The sequence below is a fragment of the Prionailurus bengalensis genome, chromosome C2 (genome assembly GCF_016509475.1).
Source record: "Prionailurus bengalensis isolate Pbe53 chromosome C2, Fcat_Pben_1.1_paternal_pri, whole genome shotgun sequence".
Taxonomy (NCBI): Eukaryota; Metazoa; Chordata; class Mammalia; order Carnivora; family Felidae; genus Prionailurus; species Prionailurus bengalensis.
In genome coordinates, this window is record NC_057350.1 from 158159533 (window position 1) to 158181703 (window position 22171).

Below are 22171 nucleotides of genomic sequence, written 5' to 3' on the forward strand. Positions count from 1 at the left end.
GACAAAATGCGGGAAGAAACCCTGGAACCGGAAGGTGGGACCTCGGAATGAAGACCAGACAGACAGGAACAGAAGGGAGAGGATCCAGGAGAGCTCTTTGGGGAAAAAGGCAGAACAAAGATGTTAAGAAGTATGAAATTAACATACAGCTAGAGTAGCAAAGTGGGAGTAAGAAACTGACGATAGAAAGCTGAGAAGAGAATTGGTAAGGAATTAAGGTCGGCAGACAAAACATACAGCAAGAAATGTCTACAGGCAGCTTTAATTTAAAAAAGGAAGGGGGGGGGGGGAGTAAGCTGAAATTCTAGGGAAATATAATGGTAATAGGGAAGGAGGGAGGGAGGTTTAGTTAAGGTGGAAGATATCACCCAAAGGTCTTTGAAACTGGGTTGGGCTACGAGAGATGCACACTGAGCTTATCTCACACCCTTTATCCTGCTGCCAACCCTCACTTAGCTTCCTATAACGATCCTGCTCTCTCTTCTCAGTCTCCCTTTTTTTTTTTTAGTTTTTATTTATTCATGTAAGTAATCTCTATACCCAACATGGGGCTCAAACTCACCACCCCAGTATCAAGAAGTCACATGCTCTTCTGACTGAGCCAGCCAGGCACCCCCCGTCCCCCTTTCCTTCTAATGCGTCTCACTTGACCAACTTCCACGTGAAACATTGACATTTGCTTAGTATTCACTGAAAGGATTTTAGTTCCCTGTTTAAAATTTTATAAGAAGTTCACACCTTCCTATCTTTATTTTTTTTTAGTATTTTTATTTTATTTGAAAGAGAGTGAGAGAGATCCTGCATGTGTATGAGTGGGGTAGGAGGGGGAGGGGCAGAGGGGGAGAGACAGAGAGAGAGGAGAGAGGAGAGAGGAGAGAGGAGAGAGGACAGAGGAGAGAGGACAGAGGAGAGAAGAGAGAGAAAGAGAGAGAGAGAGAGAGAGAGAGAGAGAGAGAGAGAGAGAATCTTATGCAGGCTCCACGCTCAGCCTCAGGACCCCGACACGCGGCTCAATCCCACAACCCTGAGATCGTGACCTGAGCCAAAACCAAGAGTCAGACGCTCAACCAACTAAGCTATCCAGGCACCCCACACCTTAGGATCTTTAAAAGAAAAAACTAAACATACTATAATTTTCTTTCTATGTGGCCCTCGCCAGATTGCCCTCATCCCTGATCATTACGTCTCAAATAATACAAAGCTCCATATAACTATTTAGCTTATTCATAGTGGAAGATCACTGCACATATAATCCGATGGCAAAGGAATAAGGGCAGAAAGGAGAGACGAGGATCTTTTAAGTAATTCAGGAAGAAAAAAAATTACAAAATTCAGTGGAAAGAAAGTACAAAGAAGCCGGATTGTCCAAAAGGCCAGTAAGGTTCTAGGAAGGTTCTGACTCAGGAGAAAGACAGAGACCAACCAGTAAAGCTTCAGTATAGAACTGGAAAAGCAACTCTAACCAAAGTCCACATTTAAGTTTAGAGTCAAAATAACAAATTTCACTGTAGTTTTGATCTGTATTTCTCAAGATGGCTAATGGTGCTGAACATCTTTATTATGGGTTTATTGGCCATTTGTATTTCTTCTATTCAAATCTTTTGCCTGTTTTTAAAATTGGTTATCTGTCCTTTCACTGTTGAATTGTAGAAGTTTTTTATAGATTATTTATATACTCAGGACATAAGTCTTTTATGAGATGTATGATTTGTAAATATTTTCCCCATTATGTGGGTTTTCTTCAGATTTCTTGATGGTATCCCCTGAAGCCCAAGTGTTGGGTTGTATTTTGATGAAGTACAATATACCTATTTATGTATTTTGAGAGAGTGATCATGAGTGGGGGAGAGGCAGAGAGAAAGAGACAATCTCAAGCAGGTTCTGCGCTGTCGGCACACAGCCTGACACGGGGCTCGATCTCACAAACTGTGAGATCACGACCTGGGCTGAAATCAAGAGTCAGATGCTTACCCGACTGAGCCACTCGGGCACCCCGATATATCTATTTTTAATTTGGCTGCTTATGCTTACGCTTATGCATATGTAAGAAACCACTGCCTAGCATTTTCTAAGTTTTATCGTTTTAGCTCTTACATTTAGTTTTATGATCCATTTAGAGTTAATTTGGGGGTTTGGTGTGAAGAAGCCCAACTTTTTTCTATTGCCCATGGAAATTCGGTTTTTACAGCATCATTTGTAGAAAAGACTATTCTTTTCCCATTGAGTGGTGTCAGTACTTTTGACAAAAATCAACGGGCCATAAACGTAAGGGTTTATTTCTAGACTCTTACACTGATCACATGCCTAGTGTTAATGCCACTACCACACCACCAGGCCTTACCTTTTTAAAAATAGCTGACAAAGGAAGAAAAAAATTTTAATTATTACTTTAAAACTATTTGATTCAATGGCTTTATAAATTCTACTTACGTTTAGCTATTTTAATAAAGAAGAAGGTCTTTGACATAAATAAGGGTGGGCAAAACCAGAAATTTACCCTAAAGAGTTGTATCCAACAGGAAATTTGGAAATCACAAAGAGAGCAGCATTTGAGAAACAGAAATATCCTTTCTGAAAATTAAACTTTCATGACCACTATGATTAAAAAATATAATTCTCAAAGAAATTTAATATTCGATATAAAGTTAACTTTTGAGAATAAATGCTGGTGGAAAGAGGTAAACCAAACAGTCATTCATATTTTACGTTATGAAAGTTTTAGATTCTTTGATATAAATGGGTCCAGTATTTTGAAGATTCAAAATAATGCCTACAAAATAGTGAGGTCATCATATGCTAAAAGGATAGAAGACACTCTGTGCATGCCTGAAGCAAAGCTCATCACACCTTATACCTACAGAGTCCTTCCCATTCCGTACTACCCGGCAGAGAAGCGTCATGGAGAAGAACAACACGAGCACAGCACTGAGGAAAGAACTGTGGACCGGAAGTCAGAAAGCCTCAGCTTCTCACCAACTACCTGTCTCTGCTCTGGTCTCAGACTCCTGAGTTGTCGAGTGACTAGCCTGCTTAAAGGTTGGAGAAACAAGAAGAATGGACACGGTTAAGAAGTCATTGGCTAGGGGCGCCTGGGTGGCGCAGTCGGTTAAGCGTCCGACTTCGGCCAGGTCACGATCTCGCGGTCCGTGAGTTCGAGCCCCGCGTCAGGCTCTGGGCTGATGGCTCAGAGCCTGGAGCCTGTTTCCGATTCTGTGTCTCCCTCTCTCTCTGCCCCACCCCCGTTCATGCTCTGTCTCTCTCTGTCCCAAAAATAAATAAATGTTGAAAAAAAAATTAAAAAAAAAAGAAGCCATTGGCTTATTTCAGTAAGAACATTAGCATGAGCTATCCAGGTATGATAAAACCCTTAAAGTTGATTCTGATGGGGGGAGAAAAAACACGTAAGGAGCTTCCCCTAACAACTAAAGTTACTTATAAAACGTAACTTGGGAAGAAAGGAATATTACACCCTAATCTTACTTGGAGCATAAATGCAAAAATCCTAAGCACATATATGGACACTTAATTTATAAACAAAGGAACACTGAAGAAAGACATTTTCAATAAGTGGTCTGGGTCAAGTGGACACCCACATGGAAAAAAAAATGTATCTGCACCCCTATCTCACACCACTTTCAAGGAAAATACCACATGGCCTATAAATCTAAATGTGAATGAAACTTGAAGACAATTGCCCAGAGCATGTCTTTAAGACATTAGGGTAAGTAAATATTTCTTAAACCAGGCACAAAAATGTCTAATTGTAAAGGAAATGACTGAAAACTACATGAAAATTAAAACTCACGTACGCGAAAAGACATCGCCAAGAAAGTAAAAAGGCAAGTCATAAGGTGGGAGAGGATATCTGAAGCATATACATAGCTGACAATGGGCCTGTATCTAGAACATATTTTTTAAAAGTTCTAATAATCATTTTTTTTAAATGACAGACCACCAATTTTTTTAAAAACAGGCAAAAGACCTGAAAAGACACTTTAAAAGAACATATCCAAATGACTGATAAATGCATTAAATGGTGATCTTCCTTATTAGTAATCAGAAAAATGCAGATCATAACACATTCACCAGAAATCTAAAGTGAGTGAAAATAAGACTAATAATTTAGGCAAGTAACAGTGAAAATATAGACTAATAGGAAGTTGCAAACAGTGCCAGTAAGAATACAAATGGGTACAACCACTCTGGACAAGTGTTTGTCAATATCAATTACAGGTGAACATACCCTATGGCCCAACAATTTCACTCTCAGACATATTCTAAGAGAATGAATGCATACGCACACCAAAAGACATGTACAAGAATGTTTTTAATAGCATTATCCAAAAAAGCTACAAGCTGAAAACAACCCACAAGCCCATCATTAGTATGGATTCATAGTATAATCTATTCGTAAAATGGTGAACTATATGGTAATGAAAATAAACCAAGTGTAGCCAGATCCAACAACCCAAATGAATTAAAAAAAAAAAAATTAACTGATAGAAGGCAGACACAAAAGAACACATACTTTATGATTCCATTTATATAAAATTCAAAAACAGGCAAAATGAAACTATTGTGATAAAAAGCGGGATCATGGTTACTTTTGGGAAGGACAGAAAAGGCAAGAATTAACAAGGATTTGGGGAGGCTTCTGGATGATTATAATGTTCTACTTTGCCACCTGTGTGGTAGATACATGGGTATATTCACTTTGTGATAATTTACACAGCTGCATACTTATGAGTTACATATTTTTCTGTACGATGCCATACTTGAATAAAATTGTAAAATTATTTAATAAAAAGTAATTTCAATATAAATTTTTAATTTTTTTAATGTTTTATTTTTGAAAGAGAGCGAGCGAGCAAGGGGCAGAGAGAGAGAGGGAGACACAGAATCTGAAGCACGCTCCAGGCTCTGAGCTGTCAGCACAGAGCCCGACATGGGGCTTAAACCCAAGAACCTTGAGATCAGGACTTGAGCTAAAGTCAGGCACTTAACCGACTGAGCCACCTAGGCGTCCCTAAATCTTAAAATATATATAACGTAACATATATACATACACATATGCACATACTCCTACACGTAAATATATTACATTAACATCAATTCTCTCATTCACATAAAATAACGTACTTTACTCAAATGAAATTGTTAGCTTTGTAGGTAGAAAATGAAGAAGCACTCAAAATAATGCATATTCCATGTACAATCTTGTTACCAAAAAATAATCGGTACTGGGAAAAAACTACATGGTAAGAGACACAGCCAGATAGGAAGAGAGTTACGATAACAGAATAGACCACCACCTCTTAAGTGGTCTGGCTTTTCCTGACTCCACCCTACACCACCAAAAATCTGTCAAGCCTCCAGATCCAACCAGCAAGTTATAGGGGGTGAGGACAGAAGAATATCTTAAACCACAACCACAGGAAAGGAACCAGCAATATTCAGAACACGGGAAACTTTACAGGATAAACTGCCTGGCTTATTGGACAAATAAACACAAGGCAAAAAAAGTGTTGGAGGTACATAAAGATTTGGAAAGACTTGTAAGAACATACCAGCTAATTGCGGGACTTCATTTGGGTATTGATACAAACAAAAACAGACACATACTTATGATGTTTAAAAGCAACTGGAAATTGGGGTGCCTGGGTGGCTCAGTCGGTCGAGTGTTCGACTTCAGCTCAGGTCACAATCTCACAGTTCATGGGTTTGAGCCCCACGTCGGGCTCTGGGCTGACAGCTCAGAGCCTGGAGCCTGCTTCGGATTCTGTGTCTCCCTCTCTCTCTGCCCCTCTCCCACTCATGCTCTGTCTCTCTCTGCCCCTCGAAAATAAAGAAACGTAATAAAAAAAATTTTTTAAAGCAACTGGAAATTTGTTTTTTGGGTTCTTTGAAACAACTGGAAATGTGAATGCTGACTGGATATTTGACTTACAGAATTACTTGCAAAAAATTTTTAACTTGTGATGACGGTATTATGGTCGTGACTGGAAAAAACCTCTTTTTCAATTTCTGAATAATTACAGATGAAACATCATGACTTGGGCTATGCTTCAAAAGAATACAGGACAAGAGTAAGTAGGTAAGACTATAACATATGAAACTGGCCATGAGTTGTTAATTGTTGAAGCTGTGTAATGGGTACATGAAGGTTCATTATACTACTGCCTACTTTAGCATCTGTTTGAAATTTTCCATAATAAAAAGTTAAAAAAAAACAACAAAAAAACCTTTCAAGCCTTCCTTAAAATGGGGACTAAAATTTGGTAACAAAAAAATTTAATTGGAATAGTATCTTTTTTTTAAACCTATTTTTTTAAGTTTACTTATTTATTTTGAGAGAAAGAAAAAGGGAGAGAGGGAATCCCAAGCCGGTTCTACACTGTCAGTGCAGAGCCTCATGTGGGGCTTGAACTCACAGAACCATGAGATCATGACCTGAGCTGAAACCAAGAGTTGGATGCTTAACCAACTGAGCCACCCAGTTGGCCCTTAAGTTGGAGAGAAAGCACAAGCAGGAGAAGGGCAGAGAGAGAGAGATAGAGGGAGACACAAAATCCGAAGCAGGCCCCAGGTTCTGAGCTGTCAGCGCATAGCTGGACGACATGGGGCTTGAACTCACTAACTGTGAGATCACGACCTGAGCTGAAGTCGGATCCTTAACCAACTAGTCGCCCAGGGACCCCTGAAAAAAGACCTTTAATAAAAATAGGAACTCTGAGAAGTACTAAAGAAAAAAAGTACCTCTGAAGAAAATGTTGATATATGAGAAGCTTATTGATGGGATTTTTATTTTTACTGACCTGATTGATGAGACTCAGATATTCTTTTTTTTTTTTTTTTTCAACGTTTATTTTATTTTTGGGACAGAGAGAGACAGAGCATGAATGGGGGAGGGGCAGAGAGAGAGGGAGACATAGAATCGGAAACAGGCTCCAGGCTCTGAGCCATCAGCCCAGAGCCCGACGCGGGGCTCGAACTCCCGGACCGCGAGATCGTGACCTGGCTGAAGTCGGACGCTTAACCGACTGCGCCACCCAGGCGCCCCGAGACTCAGATATTCTTAATTTTCCTTTTATTTGACTACAATTTAAGAGTGGTGACTAGGGGCGCCTGGGTGGCTCAATTGTTAAGCAGCTGACTTCGGCTGAGGTCACGATCTCATGGTTCATGAATTCGAGCCCTGTGTTGGGTTCTGTGCTGACAGCTCAGAGCCTGGAGCCTGTTTCAGATTCTGTGTCTCCCTCTCTCTCTTCCCCTCCCCCGTGTGCACGTGTGCTCTCTCTCTCTCTCAAAAAAAAAAAAAAAAAAGAGTAGTGACTAATTCTTATATAGCTTTCTGTTATCCAGTACCTTGTATAGTATCTTTCAACAGGAGGCACTAAAAAAAATATTTACTTAATGAATGGATTAATATTTTTACTATAATCTTGCTCAAGCATCTTCCAAATACTGTAATGATTATTACTGCCTGGTATCCAAAAACAGTTTACCTGACATGGTATTTAATTACATATTAAATAATACAGGAGTATATATATAATCAACCAGTGTCCAAGAAAATTACAAGATCTCAAGAACTTTTTATTTAATTTTATTTTTTAAATGTTTGTTTATTTTTGAGAACGATGGGGGCAGAGAGAGGGAGACGGGATCCGAAGCAGACTCTGTGTTGATAGCAGACAGCACAACGCGGGGCTCAAACCACAAGATCACGACCTGAGGCGAAGTCGGACTCTTAACCGACTGAGCCACCCAGGTGCCCCTCAAAAACTTTTTAAACGGTGATGACCTGCGTATCTTTTTGTATCTTTAGAATTTTAAAAAATTTCAGAAAACTGAACCTATTTAAAATACACACGTGAAAGTAAACTTCTGAAACGAGTGCAAATAAACCAATGTAGCGAGACTTACCTAGCAGGGGGAATCCCCCTCTTACAGAGGTCCACCCTCACTCTCTCTCCCACATGTCTATAGATCTCCACCACAGCCAACACTGCCGCATCTCTCACCTGCCAAAGAATTCGGAAATTTAAAAAAACAAAACAAAACAAGACACCTGAGATGAAACATAACAAAATACTTCACCTCGAGGCAACACTACACTCACACACCAACTTGAAGCTCTCAGTTGGTATTAATGCTTCTAAACCCCTGAAAGATTTTGGCAGGTCATTAACAAAAACCAAGAGGGCCTGCAGAGAAACCTCTAGAGAAACCTTGTAAAAGGTTCTGTAGAAACCTAAAACATGTAAATAAAAGCTATTAACGTGGCTTTTAAAAAACCTTCTATTTGTAATAAGCCTGCATAAAAGCTGCCAGTAACTGTATGATTACAAGTCATTACTGCGGTTAACATACTTTCCTGGAATAAAACTGCCCTTCAAGAATGTGGTCCGAACCCAACACTCAATAATGCGCAAAGCATCATTACTCACAACGGTCAAAAGATGAAAACAACCCAAATGTCCACCTATGGATGTATGTATAAAGAAAACGTGGTATACACACACAATGGAATATTATACGGCCTTAAAAACGAAAGGAGGAAGTCGGACAAATGACAACACAGAAGAACCCTGAAGACGTTATGCCAGGTAAAACATGTTAAATACAAAAGGACAAATTATATGGTTCCACTTTCGTGAAATACCTAGAGCGTAACAATTCACAGGAGAAAAAGTAGTATGTGGCTGCCAGGAGCTGGAGGACTGGGGGGAATAGGGAGTTCTTGCTTAACAGGTACGGGTGTGGGAAGATGAAAAAGTTCTGGAGATAGACTGTGGTGATGGCTGCACAACAGTGTACTTAATGCCAACGAACTACACACTTAAAAACGACTAGAATGGCAGGGGCGCCTGGGGGGCTCAGTCGGTTAAGTGTCCGACTTTGGCTCAGGTCATGATCTCGCGGTTCGTGAGTTCGAGCCCCGTGTCAGGCTCTGTGCTGACAGCTTGGAGCCTGGAGCCTGCTTCAGGTTCTGTGTCTCCCTCTCTCTGACCCTCTCCAGCTCACGCTCTCGCTCTCTCTCAAAAATAAACAAACATTAATAAAAAATGACCAGAATGGTAAATTTTATGTTGTGTATATTTTACTACGATTAAAAGAAAAAAATGTGGCCTCAAGACAGGAATTTGGAAGATGGCCATATTTTCCATGCCCAGCCCACCGCCAAAAAGCAAATGAAGAGGAAGTAAAACTCTACAAACCTCCAGGGGCAGAGCCAGGCCTAGTAGCAAGGAAAACCTTATCCAGGGTTATTCCAAATGCCCAAGCTGTGCCAAAAAGGTTACAGTCAAGATTCAACTCCACTAGGACGGACAGGATCCAGAATACTCCCTTTTTATGCCCAGCATACGCAGCTCAGGTAAATTTCTAACAAGGGATATACCACTGGTACAAATTCTCTCGTTAAACAGGGTTCTGTGGCAAAAAGTTGTTACGCAGCCACTTTCAGGAATGAAGAAATGAGGCTGACAACCTGTCCTCACGGTTAAGTGCAGGACTACGGAAAGGAAGGCTCTTTGTCACTCCATCTTTCAAACCCGAGAACTATCCTTTCAGCACCACACATCCTTAACGCCAGTCAAATGAGTGACAAACTTAAGCAACTGAAGTGAATATAATGTGTTCTCAGGAAGTAACTGGTGGATTTTAAGAGCAGAATGACACGAAATCTTGATTTCACAACCCCCTCCACCCTCCCTCTTCTTTTTTAAAAACGGAGTAAGAGCCCTAAGAAGAAGACGTGGCCAAAAAAGTTAGTCAATGCTTGAATGTAAATAAAATTTTACCTGACTGTTGGAATCTCCAAATAAGATACACAAATGTGGTACCAACTTGCTGAGGACTAGCGGCCGAGCCCCAAAACTAAATAAAATTTGAAACAAAATAAAGAGAATTCGGTTTTAGTCAAACAGTAAACAAACTATACTTTCTTCTGGTTTGTATCAATAAGACAAATATGGTGGACAGCACGGGCACACATCATTAAAACATGAAGGATGTGAGACACAAGCAAAAACTAATTCTAAACAATGTGAAATATGCAAAAGTGAATAATCATGACTGACAACGAAAACTGTCGACACATGATCCAACAGAACAAAATGTTCAACCGATGGCACTCTTAAACCTAGCAACCTACCAATCGCTCATGAAAATTTGAGCTTTTGCTTTAAAATAGTGATATTTTTAGATGCTGTGTCTCCAATAAATTTGCATTCCAATAAACCTTTATTTATGTTTATTAATATTTTGATGAGGTCATGGGTTGAAAGCAAATGACAGGAAAGCCAAAAACCACAAAAGTTGTGCAGACTGAATGCACTTACAAGCTCTAGATGGCAGAAAGGACCACAGAGGAGTAAAAGAAAATAAATGAAGGTATAGTTAGAATAAAGGAAGTAACGCTACAGGAAAAGTTGAAAGTTACAATAGATCACCTATCTTGTTGCATAGAACTTGAGCACATAATCAAGAAAGGGAACAAAAGCCCTGGCTTACCAGTTTTTTGGACTGGAGTTGTGAGCTCTGTGTTATCTATGCTTCAGAGCTCTACATAATGCTACCCAATTCACCGTCTAGCTACCTGGCCGAATCTTGGTCAGTCTATGATTTTGGTAACTACCCACAGTGGTCTAGAAAACCTAGGTGGGGGAAATAGCTACAATATCTGAAATACCACTGAGTTAAAAACAATGCCAAACTGGGTCCAGAACAGAAGAAGATCCTAAGTTATACCAGCATTCCTGTTATATGACCATCTATTTTGGGTAGCAACTATTACTCAACTTATTTAAGAAAAAAAGAGAAACACTTATCACTGACTAGTTGTTTTAAATTAACATACACATAAAAAATTAACAGCCAAAGATATCAGATCAAATAAAAACTCTCATACCAGAGATCAATTAATAACTAATTTAAAATTTGTTATTTCCATAGCTTTCCTTGAGCTTTACAAAATGGATACTGTTTTTTCTTTTTAGCAAAATGAAAAACAAGTTGACTATTTTCAATAATCATAAAACTTACACGTTTAAGGTTTCAATAAGACATAGACACACGCCTTCTCGAGATCGAAAATTCTTGTGCTTAAAACCAGAAGTCAACTGTTCCCAAATGTACTATTTGAAGGAGAAGTAAACAAGAATAACAAAAAATTAAATTACTCATGCTTTAATCTTTTATCTATTCCCAACCTTATCACCAACTTTCATGAGAACTCAATTTTCCCATCAGATTTTACTTCTCAGTTTTTCTAAGCCAATTTGTGCTAGTAGCATTGCTCTCACCCATTTTCTAATATTATAATCACATTTTTTGGTTTTTATTTAATATCTTTCACTTTAGATTTCAATTATTCTCAGAAAAACAAGGTCCAATACCTAAAAACCTTACAATTTCCATGCACAGAGAATTCTAAGCTTTAGAAACCTTTGACAACAATGTTACCATTATAAGCCCAGTAGTCCAGTAAGCATTCAAAATGTCTAATGTTGCCTGGCAACTACTACAGACTGTCACATGGAACAGGATTTTTCAACATTTTATAATTCAGGCTTTTCTCCTTCAGCACTGGATCCAAATACAGAAACATTATTTGGGTAAGTCATTTTATTGCTGCCTACTGTAATTCTCTTTTGTAAAAAGCATACATAAACCTATACAGATAATCCAACTTTATTTTCCAAACATACAGCCAATTGTCTCAATCAGTCCTTTCTCTGCAGTTAGAAACACCATCCTTTCCATTTATTAAATTCATGCATGCACACACACACGCGCGCGCGCGCGCGCGCGCCCTTCTCTTCCTGGACTCTATTCAGCTCTACTAATATTACTCTCTGCCAAACTTTCTAGAAGGTAACCTGGAAGTTTACCTGGAAAACCTGAAATGTGAATAACCTGATGCAGCACCACCACCTCTGGAACACCAGTCTATATAAATACTTATATTTATGTCCAAAAACACACGTATAAGGATGTTACTTACAGTACTATTTATAATAACACATCAAAAGGGAGTTAGAATTTGAACCACTAAGCAAGTGCTGAAGGATACCCACCAAACTATTAGCAAGGACTTCATTCTAAGGTGTAAAATATCTCGGCCAACAGTTTATTTTTACAATTGAACACTCTGGATGTTTATCTAAAACGTATGTTATACATAATTTTAAAACTGCATTCTAAGCGATAACACATTAAGTGATAACACATTGCATATATTGTAACTTCTGATTTTTTCTACTTAACATGAGATATTCTATAAATCTTTATTTACATGTCAGTTTATTTTCAGTCTCCTTTCAAAACATCTCCCTAGGGGCTAATTTTTTTTTTTTTTACTATATTCATAACACACAAATCAGTGTCCTAGAATATATGCTTTATCTAATGAGTAACCACCTGTTTAAATAAAAAATTTTGTTCTTGTCAGTGTAAAAGTCGCAGTAATTAATACAACATTCAGTAGTTCTCAAAAGGAGCTTTCTCACTGAACACTGTATAACCTGCAGGTAAGAGAAACCAAAGAATAATATATTCAGCATATTGTCCAAGTAACAGAATCTGAGTCAGCTTTATAAAAAATGCCAAAGCGGGGCGCCTGGGTGGCGCAGTCGGTTAAGTGTCCGACTTCAGCCAGGTCACGATCTCGCGGTCCGTGAGTTCGAGCCCCGCGTCAGGCTCTGGGCTGATGGCTCAGAGCCTGGAGCCTGCTTCCGATTCTGTGTCTCCCTCTCTCTCTGCCCCTCCCCTGTTCATGCTCTGTCTCTCTCTGTCCCAAAAATAAATAAACGTTGAAAAATAAAATAAAATAAAATAAATAAATAAATAAAAAATGCCAAAGAGTAGAAAATAGGAAAAAGCAAAACAACACAATGTTAAACACTGACATTTTATGCTAAATTTCAATTTCTTTAGAGCATTAACAATGATTCACTGTTTCCAATTTCAGCTTCCATGTCCCTGGAGGCTTCCATGACTCGCTGTGATTACCATCCATCTATCCCGATATTTCATCACTGAGTAGCAAAATCGAAATTTAGAAGGTAGGCCTACCATAGGTGCTGCTACTTGATCCATCAGCTTCAATGTCAGAGTCTGAGCTTCTTCTCGAACCTTGTCTTTGGCATCTCCCATTCTGTCTATTAAAGCTACGATAACTAGAGAAAGGCAGGAGGAAGAGAGTGAATATTTATAATTCACCTCCACTATAAGCTATATTTTACAAACTTATAATCAGCTCGTTTCATAAATGAAAAGTTATCAGGTAAGCAAATTACTTTCTTTACTCATGAGTCCAACAAAAACTAACGGAGAAGGAAGGTTCAAAAGTATACTTACGGCATGATATCCACTTATGATCAGGACTAAACACTATCCTATTTAGAGACGTGTGTGGCTAGTCAAGCTCTACAGATCAGCAAGGGAGTGGTCATCCGAAACGTCACGTCAGTGGTAACGTCTGGTAGAGGGAGGGAGGGGTCACTAGGAAACGCCGAGAGGAACAGCTAAGATGGCAGACTTCTGGTTTCCTGCCCTGGGCACAGGCAGGTGTCGGTTTATGATCACATGTTTGACGTATGATCACATGTTTGACATGTGTGTATGACGTATTAGTCTGACAAAAATAAAAGCCTAGGCCCCCGGGATTACAGTTTTTCTGTACTATGTCCAAGACTGTGGCACTGTTTCACGCAAGGAGGCAAGAAAGGCAGGTGAGAGTCTATTCTTGGAGAGTTTTCATGAAAATGGCTTCTGTAACTGTAAGAACTGTAAGAACCACCAAGAAATGACATCCGTTGAGGGTGAGGGTGAAGGGAAAGGGAGGTGAGGGCAGAATTCAGAGGGCACAGATTCTAAAAGTTCACTCACAGGGCAAAAATCTCTCACAGTCAAAATTATCTTTTTGTAATCCCTTAAATCACCACTGCCCCTCGTGTGGTATTACAAGGTGTGAGGCCACATTATTTACTCTCCTTTTGTCTTTACTTTCTCAGCTCCTAAAGGTCTGCAGCAGTGCTCACCCCAAAAGGTGACTAAAAATTAAAGAGAGAATACATTTAACTTAGAGTGAAGGGCACCAAGTAAGTACTCTGTGTGTCACCTGCCACCCCCATTCATCCTCCATGTTGGACGGCAAAGAAATTAACCTTGTTTCTCTTTTGACACGATAGCTATAGCCTTCCTTTCCCTGAGGCAGTGAAGGTTGAGGCCTAGTTTAAATCAGGGAAGGAAGAAGAAATAAGATGGAGAAAGGGATTTTCTCTCATTTATTTATAGACAATTATAATTAAGTATATACATAATTTGATGCAAATATATTCTACAATAAACACTGTCTACAATATAACAACCAGACTGATTTAGTAATAATAAACAACACTTAAGGAAAAAAGAAATTACATTATTTTTGGAAGAAAATTAGACTATAGTGAGAAGCCCACTATACCAAATGGAATATTATCCAAAAACCTAAGCTTAATCAAGGAAATGGCTGTATAAGAAAACAAAGTTCTTGCCATAAAACCATAAGCCTGATCATGAGGCAACTGAAGTACCTGTCTGTCAGCTGGAACAATCTAAATACTTCTCATCTTGCTTAGATGTATTGTTAACATTAGAGAAAACCATTGACATCTGAAAGACTGGCTGTTGTGGGACTCTGGTTCTGATAGCTTCTGAGAGGCAGAAGACAGCAATAAACACTTAATAAATGTTAGATATTATTCCGTACTAAGCACTGAACTATCTCATGTCAACCTCGTAACAGCCCAATTAAAGAGAGTAGGCTCATTTGATGGAGAAGGCCCAAAAGGATTCAACACCTTGCCCAAAGTCACAAAAATAGCAAGTTGAAACCAGGACTTAAATGATCCACACAATTAGGTCCCAGTTATAACTACTTCCATTTACTTGTAATCGGTGGGTTCTATGTGTGTGTACGTGTGTGTGTGTCTGTGTGTGTTAACAATCACACAACAGGAGTATGAAAAAAAATAGCCACTGCATTCTTGAGAGGTGGGATTTAACTCCAAAAAGAAAATTAAAATGTTGGCCCAAACCAGGGCTCACTTCAAGACAAAAAACTAAACTTTTATAGAATAGCAAAAACAACCTGACACTACATAAACATTTTATTATAGTTATCAAACAAAAAAATCCATAAATTTTTTGCATTAGAGTTCCTTTTTGATACATACTCTCTTGGTGTGAAACAGAACAAGATTTTATTCCTAGTTTTACCAGTTGTTAATTATTTAAGACCGTAAACTTCTCTGAATTTGAAAGTTTCCTTGTCTATACAATTAGGAGGGGTGCAGGCCTATACCTCACATGACTAGTGACAGAATGACGTAAAACTGGAAAGAAAAAAAAAAGAAAAGAAAACAAAACCCACTTGTGCTAAGCCCATAATAAGCATTTGGAAGAGTCAACAGTCTACCCAAAAGATCTGTACGTATTATAATGACCACTGAATTACCATTCAACGCGATGGATACTCAACAGATCATTACGGGACTCCAAAACAGAGCTTTGTACCGTGCAGCCAGTAAGAACCTGTTACACAGACTGGAACCTGGACAGTGAAACAGCGAAGAAGTTCAACGCACAGCTAGTGCTATGTCTTGTTCTCTCAGCACTGTACGAGACACAGACCATCCTGCGTTTTACAAGACACAAGAGTGATGAGCAGGAAGCCCGATTATTCTAATACTCGTCCCGTAATTCCATTTTGGGCTAAAACCATCTGTTTAAAATTTGTAAACTATGAGATCCTTTACTGAATTCAGTTATCATAAAACCGGGGTTGGTGATCACTGTTAAATGTAAATCGGATATATTGTTTTGTTTGAAAAACTTATTTTTCCACAGTATCTGTGGCCACAAAAGAAATTTTAAATGTTTTACATTAAAAGAGCTACATCAAAAGAGCCCAAACTCTTTCTGGAACTTTGTCTAAAACTGAACATCAATCTCAATTTTCCTAAAACATCTCTTCACTTTTAACGTAAAAAGATAAAAAAAAAATACCTTTGGTAGTTAATAACCTAAGTGTACCGAAAGACAGTATCACTCACATCAAGTTACATACATCTAAGATGACATTATTTAAAAAAAAAATGAACCTTCAGGGGCCCCTGGGTGGCTCAGTCGGTTAAGCGTCTGACTTTGGCTTAAGTCATGATCTCACAGTTTGTGGGTTTGAGCTCCACATCGGACTCTGAGCTTACAGCTCAGAGCCTGGAGGCTGCTTTGGATTGTCTCTCCTCCCCACCCCTCTCAAAAATAAACACACGTGAAGGGCTCCTAAAGTGGTTTGGCTAAGGTATAAAACAGAGTAAAACAAAAAAGCTAACCCTGGGTTCTTCATTTAGTACTGTACCTCCATAAGAGTACACAGAGGGGCACCTGCGTGGCTCAGCTGGTTAACCCTCCAGCTCTTGATTTTGGCTCAGGTCGTGACCTCACGGTTCCCAGGTTCAAGCCCTGCAGGCGGGTTTGAGCCCTGTGGGCAGGCTCTGCTGGGGATTCCCGCTCTCCCTCTCTCTCTGCCCCTCCCCTGCTGGCTCTTTCTCTTTCTCTAAATTAAAACAAAATGAAACAAGAGTACAAATATATACTGCCTATCTTGTGGAGCTATCATACAAATTAGGAATAATGTGGGGATAATCTTTTATACACGTAAAGTTGATAAAGCCCAAAATGGGTAACAAGTAGGCAACATACACTAGCAAAGCAGTGATGAAATTTTCCTGTTATACTACACTGACTCTGAATTAATAACAAGTTTGAATCTCACCAAGGAAAATGATGGACACTTGGGGTTCAAAGTGAAAATGATACGAATATTAATGTACACAAATAACCATAAAGAGTAGATGAGAAGACACAAAGAAAAACTACATGTATAAGCCTATATACATGTATGGAAAACACATATGAAAAATAATAAAAGCAACTTAATGTAATTCATTGACTATTTAACGGTATAAGAACTACAGAGTAAAGAAAAATTCAATTTTAGTATATGCGCTGCCGAAGAGAGCACTGAGTAAAGGAAAATTCAGAGTAGGTTAAAGACACTGAAATCCGAAGCAGGTCTTTTAAAGCGAAAGGACGGACCATGGGAAAGAGGAGAGGATTTCAAAAGGAAAGAGCAGCACAGCAGAACCACGAGCGAGTTAAGCCAGAACTACCAGGAGCGAGCAAGTCGCTAACTAAAGTGGAGACAGTACTTGCTGAAGACCGCTGATGAAGAAGGCTACTAAGACGTGGAAGGGACGTACAGGCTGAGAGAAGTGGACCGCCACCAGAGGAGAGCCAAACAGAGGTTCTGAAAGCAGGACAGTCCCGGGAGGCAAAAAGCTGCGATTCCGGTCCCGTTATTCCTGCTGCCTCATTATAAGGAGTCTGTGCATCAAACTCCATGTGGCTCTCCTTGCACTTGACAAATAAGCAAGATACACAATACCTAGAATTACCGTCCGGTCTAAAATACGGTCTGTCACAACTAATAATGGGGAGCTACTGTAGGGCAGGGGTCCCAAACATAAACGCCTCCAGTCAGGGAGGTACGGGACATGCCCGAACTGAACCAGCTCTAGAAAGGGCGGTACTCCAAGCTGGCGGCATTACAACTGCCATCCTCAGGCAGGGGCAAGACGAGATGGGAGGACTTGTGCAGCAGAAAGCTCAGGACCCATACAAAAGAGAATCTATGACAAAACTTCAGCCAACAAGTACGTACCTGTGGGGGCGGACAAGCCATAAATACGAATCTTTTACATAAAACTTCCTGATTTTAAACAATGACTCAAACTGTTTTAAGAAAATACCTAAGTAAAACACATATGCCTAGTTTTTAACATCTATCACAGGATTTTAAGCAGAAGACTGATACGGTAAAGAAGACATTCATCATTCATGCAAAGAATGACCTGGAACCAGGTAGTGATTAAAAAGGGAACTTACTGAAGGGAACTTACTAAGATGCTTCTGCTGAAAGGATAGTTAGACAATAAAAATAAGAAACCAGCAGAATCTGGGGACATACCAAACATGAAGAAAAAGTTGACCAAAGATAATTAGAAAGTAAGTGTGAGGCATTAGGAAGCATTAACTTAATCCATAACAGAAAATCATGAACAGCTGCGATTGCCCTTAACGATCGCTATACATCAGGACCCAGCTCTACTCGTCAAAGCGCTCCAAAAGGCACACGAGGGCCACCTGGGTTTAGGAAACAGGTCAGAGCCAGCACGGTAATCCTGACGACTGTGCCAACAAAAGAACTGCGCCACGGGCTCGAGCCATACCGCAGACACACCGGAAGTGAGTGCGGCTCAGAGGATGGCTGGCAGCTCGGGACGGGTCTACAAACTATCTGCGGTCAAAAAAAAAAAAAAAAATTGAGAGCGCTTATAAAATCAAGTTTTAAAAACAATCTGACCAAAGTAATTTGGTCTATTGAATCTAATAATAAAAAATTGGGCCCCGTCGTTTTTTTTCCTTTCATTTTGCTGTATAACTTATTTTTACTGTATTTTACAAAATATCGGTCCTGTACCACAGAAGTCTAAAAAGCCGTGCTGTAAGTTATAAATTTTTAATGTCAAAAAAAGTAAAAGTTACAGTAAAAGTTTTTAAGTTATGAAGTAAAAATCTATTAGCAGGATATTAAATACGTCTTTTGCTTTTTTTGGTTTTATTTGTCTCAGAGGAAATAGAATTATTTTAATAGGCTTAAAATCTTTCATGTCGAGGCAAACTAAAATACTACGTAGTAGATCTCTGGGCTGTAGAAAATTACTTTTTTCCATTCACAGAGAACCAATTCTGTTAAAAACCATGAGAAAAAAATGCCAGTATGTCAACACCTACAACGATTTTTAAATAAAGTTAACTTACCCATTACTACATAGGACTTAAATCGTGTTGATAATCTGTCCACAAAGGCACTTAAAATTTCCAATCCCATTAATGATACCTACAGACAGAAAAAATTTTAATGAATACAAACTACCAAAGCATTCTTTAGTATCAATATATAATCACTGACATACAAAGATCTTCATATATTACCAAGTTTTTGTTTTTTCTAAGATACATTTTATTTTTTTGTATTTTTTTAATGTTTATTTATTTTTGAGAGAGTGAGAGAGAGAAAGAGAGAGAGAGAGAGAATGAATGAATGAATGAATGTGTGCAGGGGTGGGAGGGGTAGAGAGAGGGAGACACAGAATCCAAAGCTGGCTCCAGGCTCAAAGCGGTCAGTAAAGAGCCGGGTGTGGGGCTTGAACTCATGAACCGTGAGATCATGACCTGAGCCGAAGTGTGATGCTTAGCCGACTGAGCCACCCAGGCATCCCTATTACCAAGTTTTTTGTTTTTTTTTTTTTTAAGAACATAAGGAGTTACGGAAACCACTTCAACAATAAATTTCATATTAAAAAGAATTTTTTAAAAATCCAAAAAAATAAGGAGATTGAAGTATTCAGGGGTAGACAGTCATGAGGTTAGGGCCCTCTAATCTCAAACGGTTCAATAAATGCCACTACTCCTACTGATGTATAAATATGCAGGAAGATAAAGGCCAGATGTTAGTAACCGGTAAAATGGGTGAAGGGTAGAAAGGTCACTGACTACGCTTCCAACTTTCTTCCTGTAATGTTGAAATGTTTCCCAAATGCAAGTTAAAGACGAAGAGCGCCTTTAATTACAGAGGAACTCCAGCTTTTATCTCGGATGGAGACACTAGGAAAAATACCACTCCCACTTCACAAGAAAAAAAATTACCTACAGATCTATAATTACTCTTAAGTTCATCAGAAAGCTGAAGTTGTAGGATAATCACCTCGCCTGAAACTTAAGGAAAGACAGATGCCCCCAAGGGGAGATGGGACGTGAGCACTAGGTCACATGTGGCAGAAGACAGAAGGAAAGCCGAGCCGTGGGACAAGCCGGCTAAGCGTTCCGCTGTACGTAACTCATTGCTAATAGCCGAATGTGGGCCAGCGTGCAAATGTGTAATCCTCGCAGCCACAGACACAAAAGGAGGGACCCCATTTGCAGACTTTTTCTCCACAAGCCTCCACCGGACACTATGACTGTCTCTTGGTTGTCCGTGTCTCAGAAGAAGACAGCAGCTACCTCTGCAGGAAAGTCACAGACTTTTCCTTTCCCATACCGCTTGTAAGAAACAAAGGTATGAAGCCGCTGAGAGAAAGACAAATACTGTCACCCCAGGACACAGGTAAAAACTCACTGCTACTGAGTAACGAGAAAAGAAAAAAAAGAGCCCCTACCTCTGAGGGAGAAGCAGAAAATCACCCTGGGCTCAAATGTTTAAAGGTCTCCAGCTGAGGAGGGGCAGGATCTCTAATAAAGCCTCATCCCCTGGACTCAGGGACAAAGGGCTCGTAAGGCCGAAGCTGGACCAGAAAACCCAAGAACACTGCCACTCCCCACAACCAGGCTCGCAAGAACAGCCTAGGAAGCAAGAGCACTTAATCACCGGAGGAGAAAACACGGAGAAAAACCCTCCACGAAGCACAGGAAAAAAAGGGAAGGGCTAAAGTGTAGCGTGTTGAACACTGAGCACCTAACAATTTATCCCACTCCTGGGTGTGTGTCCAAAGCAGGACACGGATACTCGTATGCCAATGTTCACTACGGCATTATTTGCAATAGCTGAAAGGTACAGGGGCCCACATGTCCATCAACTGACGAACAGATACAGAAAATGGGGCATACGCTCAATTAAAAATGTGGCCAGGGGTGCCTGGGTGGCTCAGGTGGTTAAGTGTCAGACTTGAGTTCGGCTCAGGTCACGATCTCATGATTCGTGAGATCAAGACCCACCATGGGCTCCACGCTGGGGGTGGAGCCTGCTTGGATTCTCTCTCTTCTCCTCGTCCTCCTTTTCCTCCTCCTCAGGGGAAAAAAAAAAGTTTGGCCATAAATAGGACTGAATGGTACGTGCTGAACATGAATGAACCCTGAAAACACTGTAAGTGAAAAGAAGTCACAAATGGCCAAATGTCATATGATTAAACTTATAAGAAACGTCAAGAATGTCTGGAATCGATGAACTGTACAGTTCAAATAAATAAATTGTATAGTATGTAAGCTGTATCAATAAAACTGTTAAAACATAGTTGAAAATCTACAAACAGACTCACAGACTTATCAGACTTTACAGATGATAAAAGCAGTATCTCAAATCAGCAGGAAAAACATGCACACTCGGTAAGATCTCACTTAAAAAAAATCTATCCCTAAGATACAGTAGCAAAATTATTAAAAACATGCAGACATTATTCATTGCAAGAGACCGGAAACTATCCAAACATTCATCAATATGAGACAGAGTCAATAAATTATGGTACATCCACACTCTAGGGTACTGTAACACTTTAAAAATAAAAATGACTACTCTCCTAATTCTGCTGTGCAATAACCTCCATGATATATTGTTAAGTGAAAAAAGCAAGTTGGGGCAATGTGTATATACACAAAGAGGGCTATGAATAGACACAGTTACTTAGAAATGTTTATTAAAAATGACAACAATGAAAAACAATCAGGAAAAAAAATTAATCATTAGGAATAGGCTATAAGTAATAGAGAAAGAAACCAAGACTCTTGTGAGTACACCTTATTTGTAGCAATAACTAATTTCACTGAAAATAAGTGAACCTAAATGTATACCGAATTAGTATTACAACCACACAGATTTTCAAGTATAGCAATTTGATGATCTCTCTCCAGGGGGATAAGCACTAAACACAACAACAACTCTGCAAAAAAGAAACCTCAATGCTTTTAGAAATCTTGTTGGCTGAAGGAGATAGAAGACATACAGAAACAGGAAAGACTGCAGCCCGGAATCTGAATTAGAGTCACTATAAACTCATGATGTATTTTTCTTTAAAACGAAAATAAAACCCAACCCTGTCCACTGACAAGAACAATGGGTCCCACTGGCACTCACGCTGCATTTTCCACATAGTCGTTCCCACTAAAAAGAACAAGAGCTTCTTGGAGGAGCGGCTGATCCCAGGGCACGAGCAGGAAATAGGACATCCCATGATGCCAGACAGCAAAGATACTATCAGAGGTTACTAGGGTCATGCCAAGATAGGAC

General features: G+C 39.5%; 1 protein-coding gene across 33 annotated transcripts in view; it reads right to left on the reverse strand.

Moving 5' to 3' along the window:
- CLASP2 (cytoplasmic linker associated protein 2) overlaps positions 1–22171 on the reverse strand; it is a 182085-nt gene that overhangs the window by 147786 nt on the left and 12128 nt on the right. For all 33 annotated transcript variants that reach the window (XM_043595870.1, XM_043595869.1, XM_043595867.1 and 30 more), the window contains exons 2-6: positions 18934–19012; positions 13081–13184; positions 11050–11141; positions 9807–9882; positions 7927–8024 (exon numbers count right to left, since the gene is read on the reverse strand). In XM_043595870.1, coding sequence (XP_043451805.1) covers positions 7927–8024; positions 9807–9882; positions 11050–11141; positions 13081–13184; positions 18934–19012 — 449 coding nt within the window. The remainder of the gene's footprint in view (positions 1–7926; positions 8025–9806; positions 9883–11049; positions 11142–13080; positions 13185–18933; positions 19013–22171) is intronic.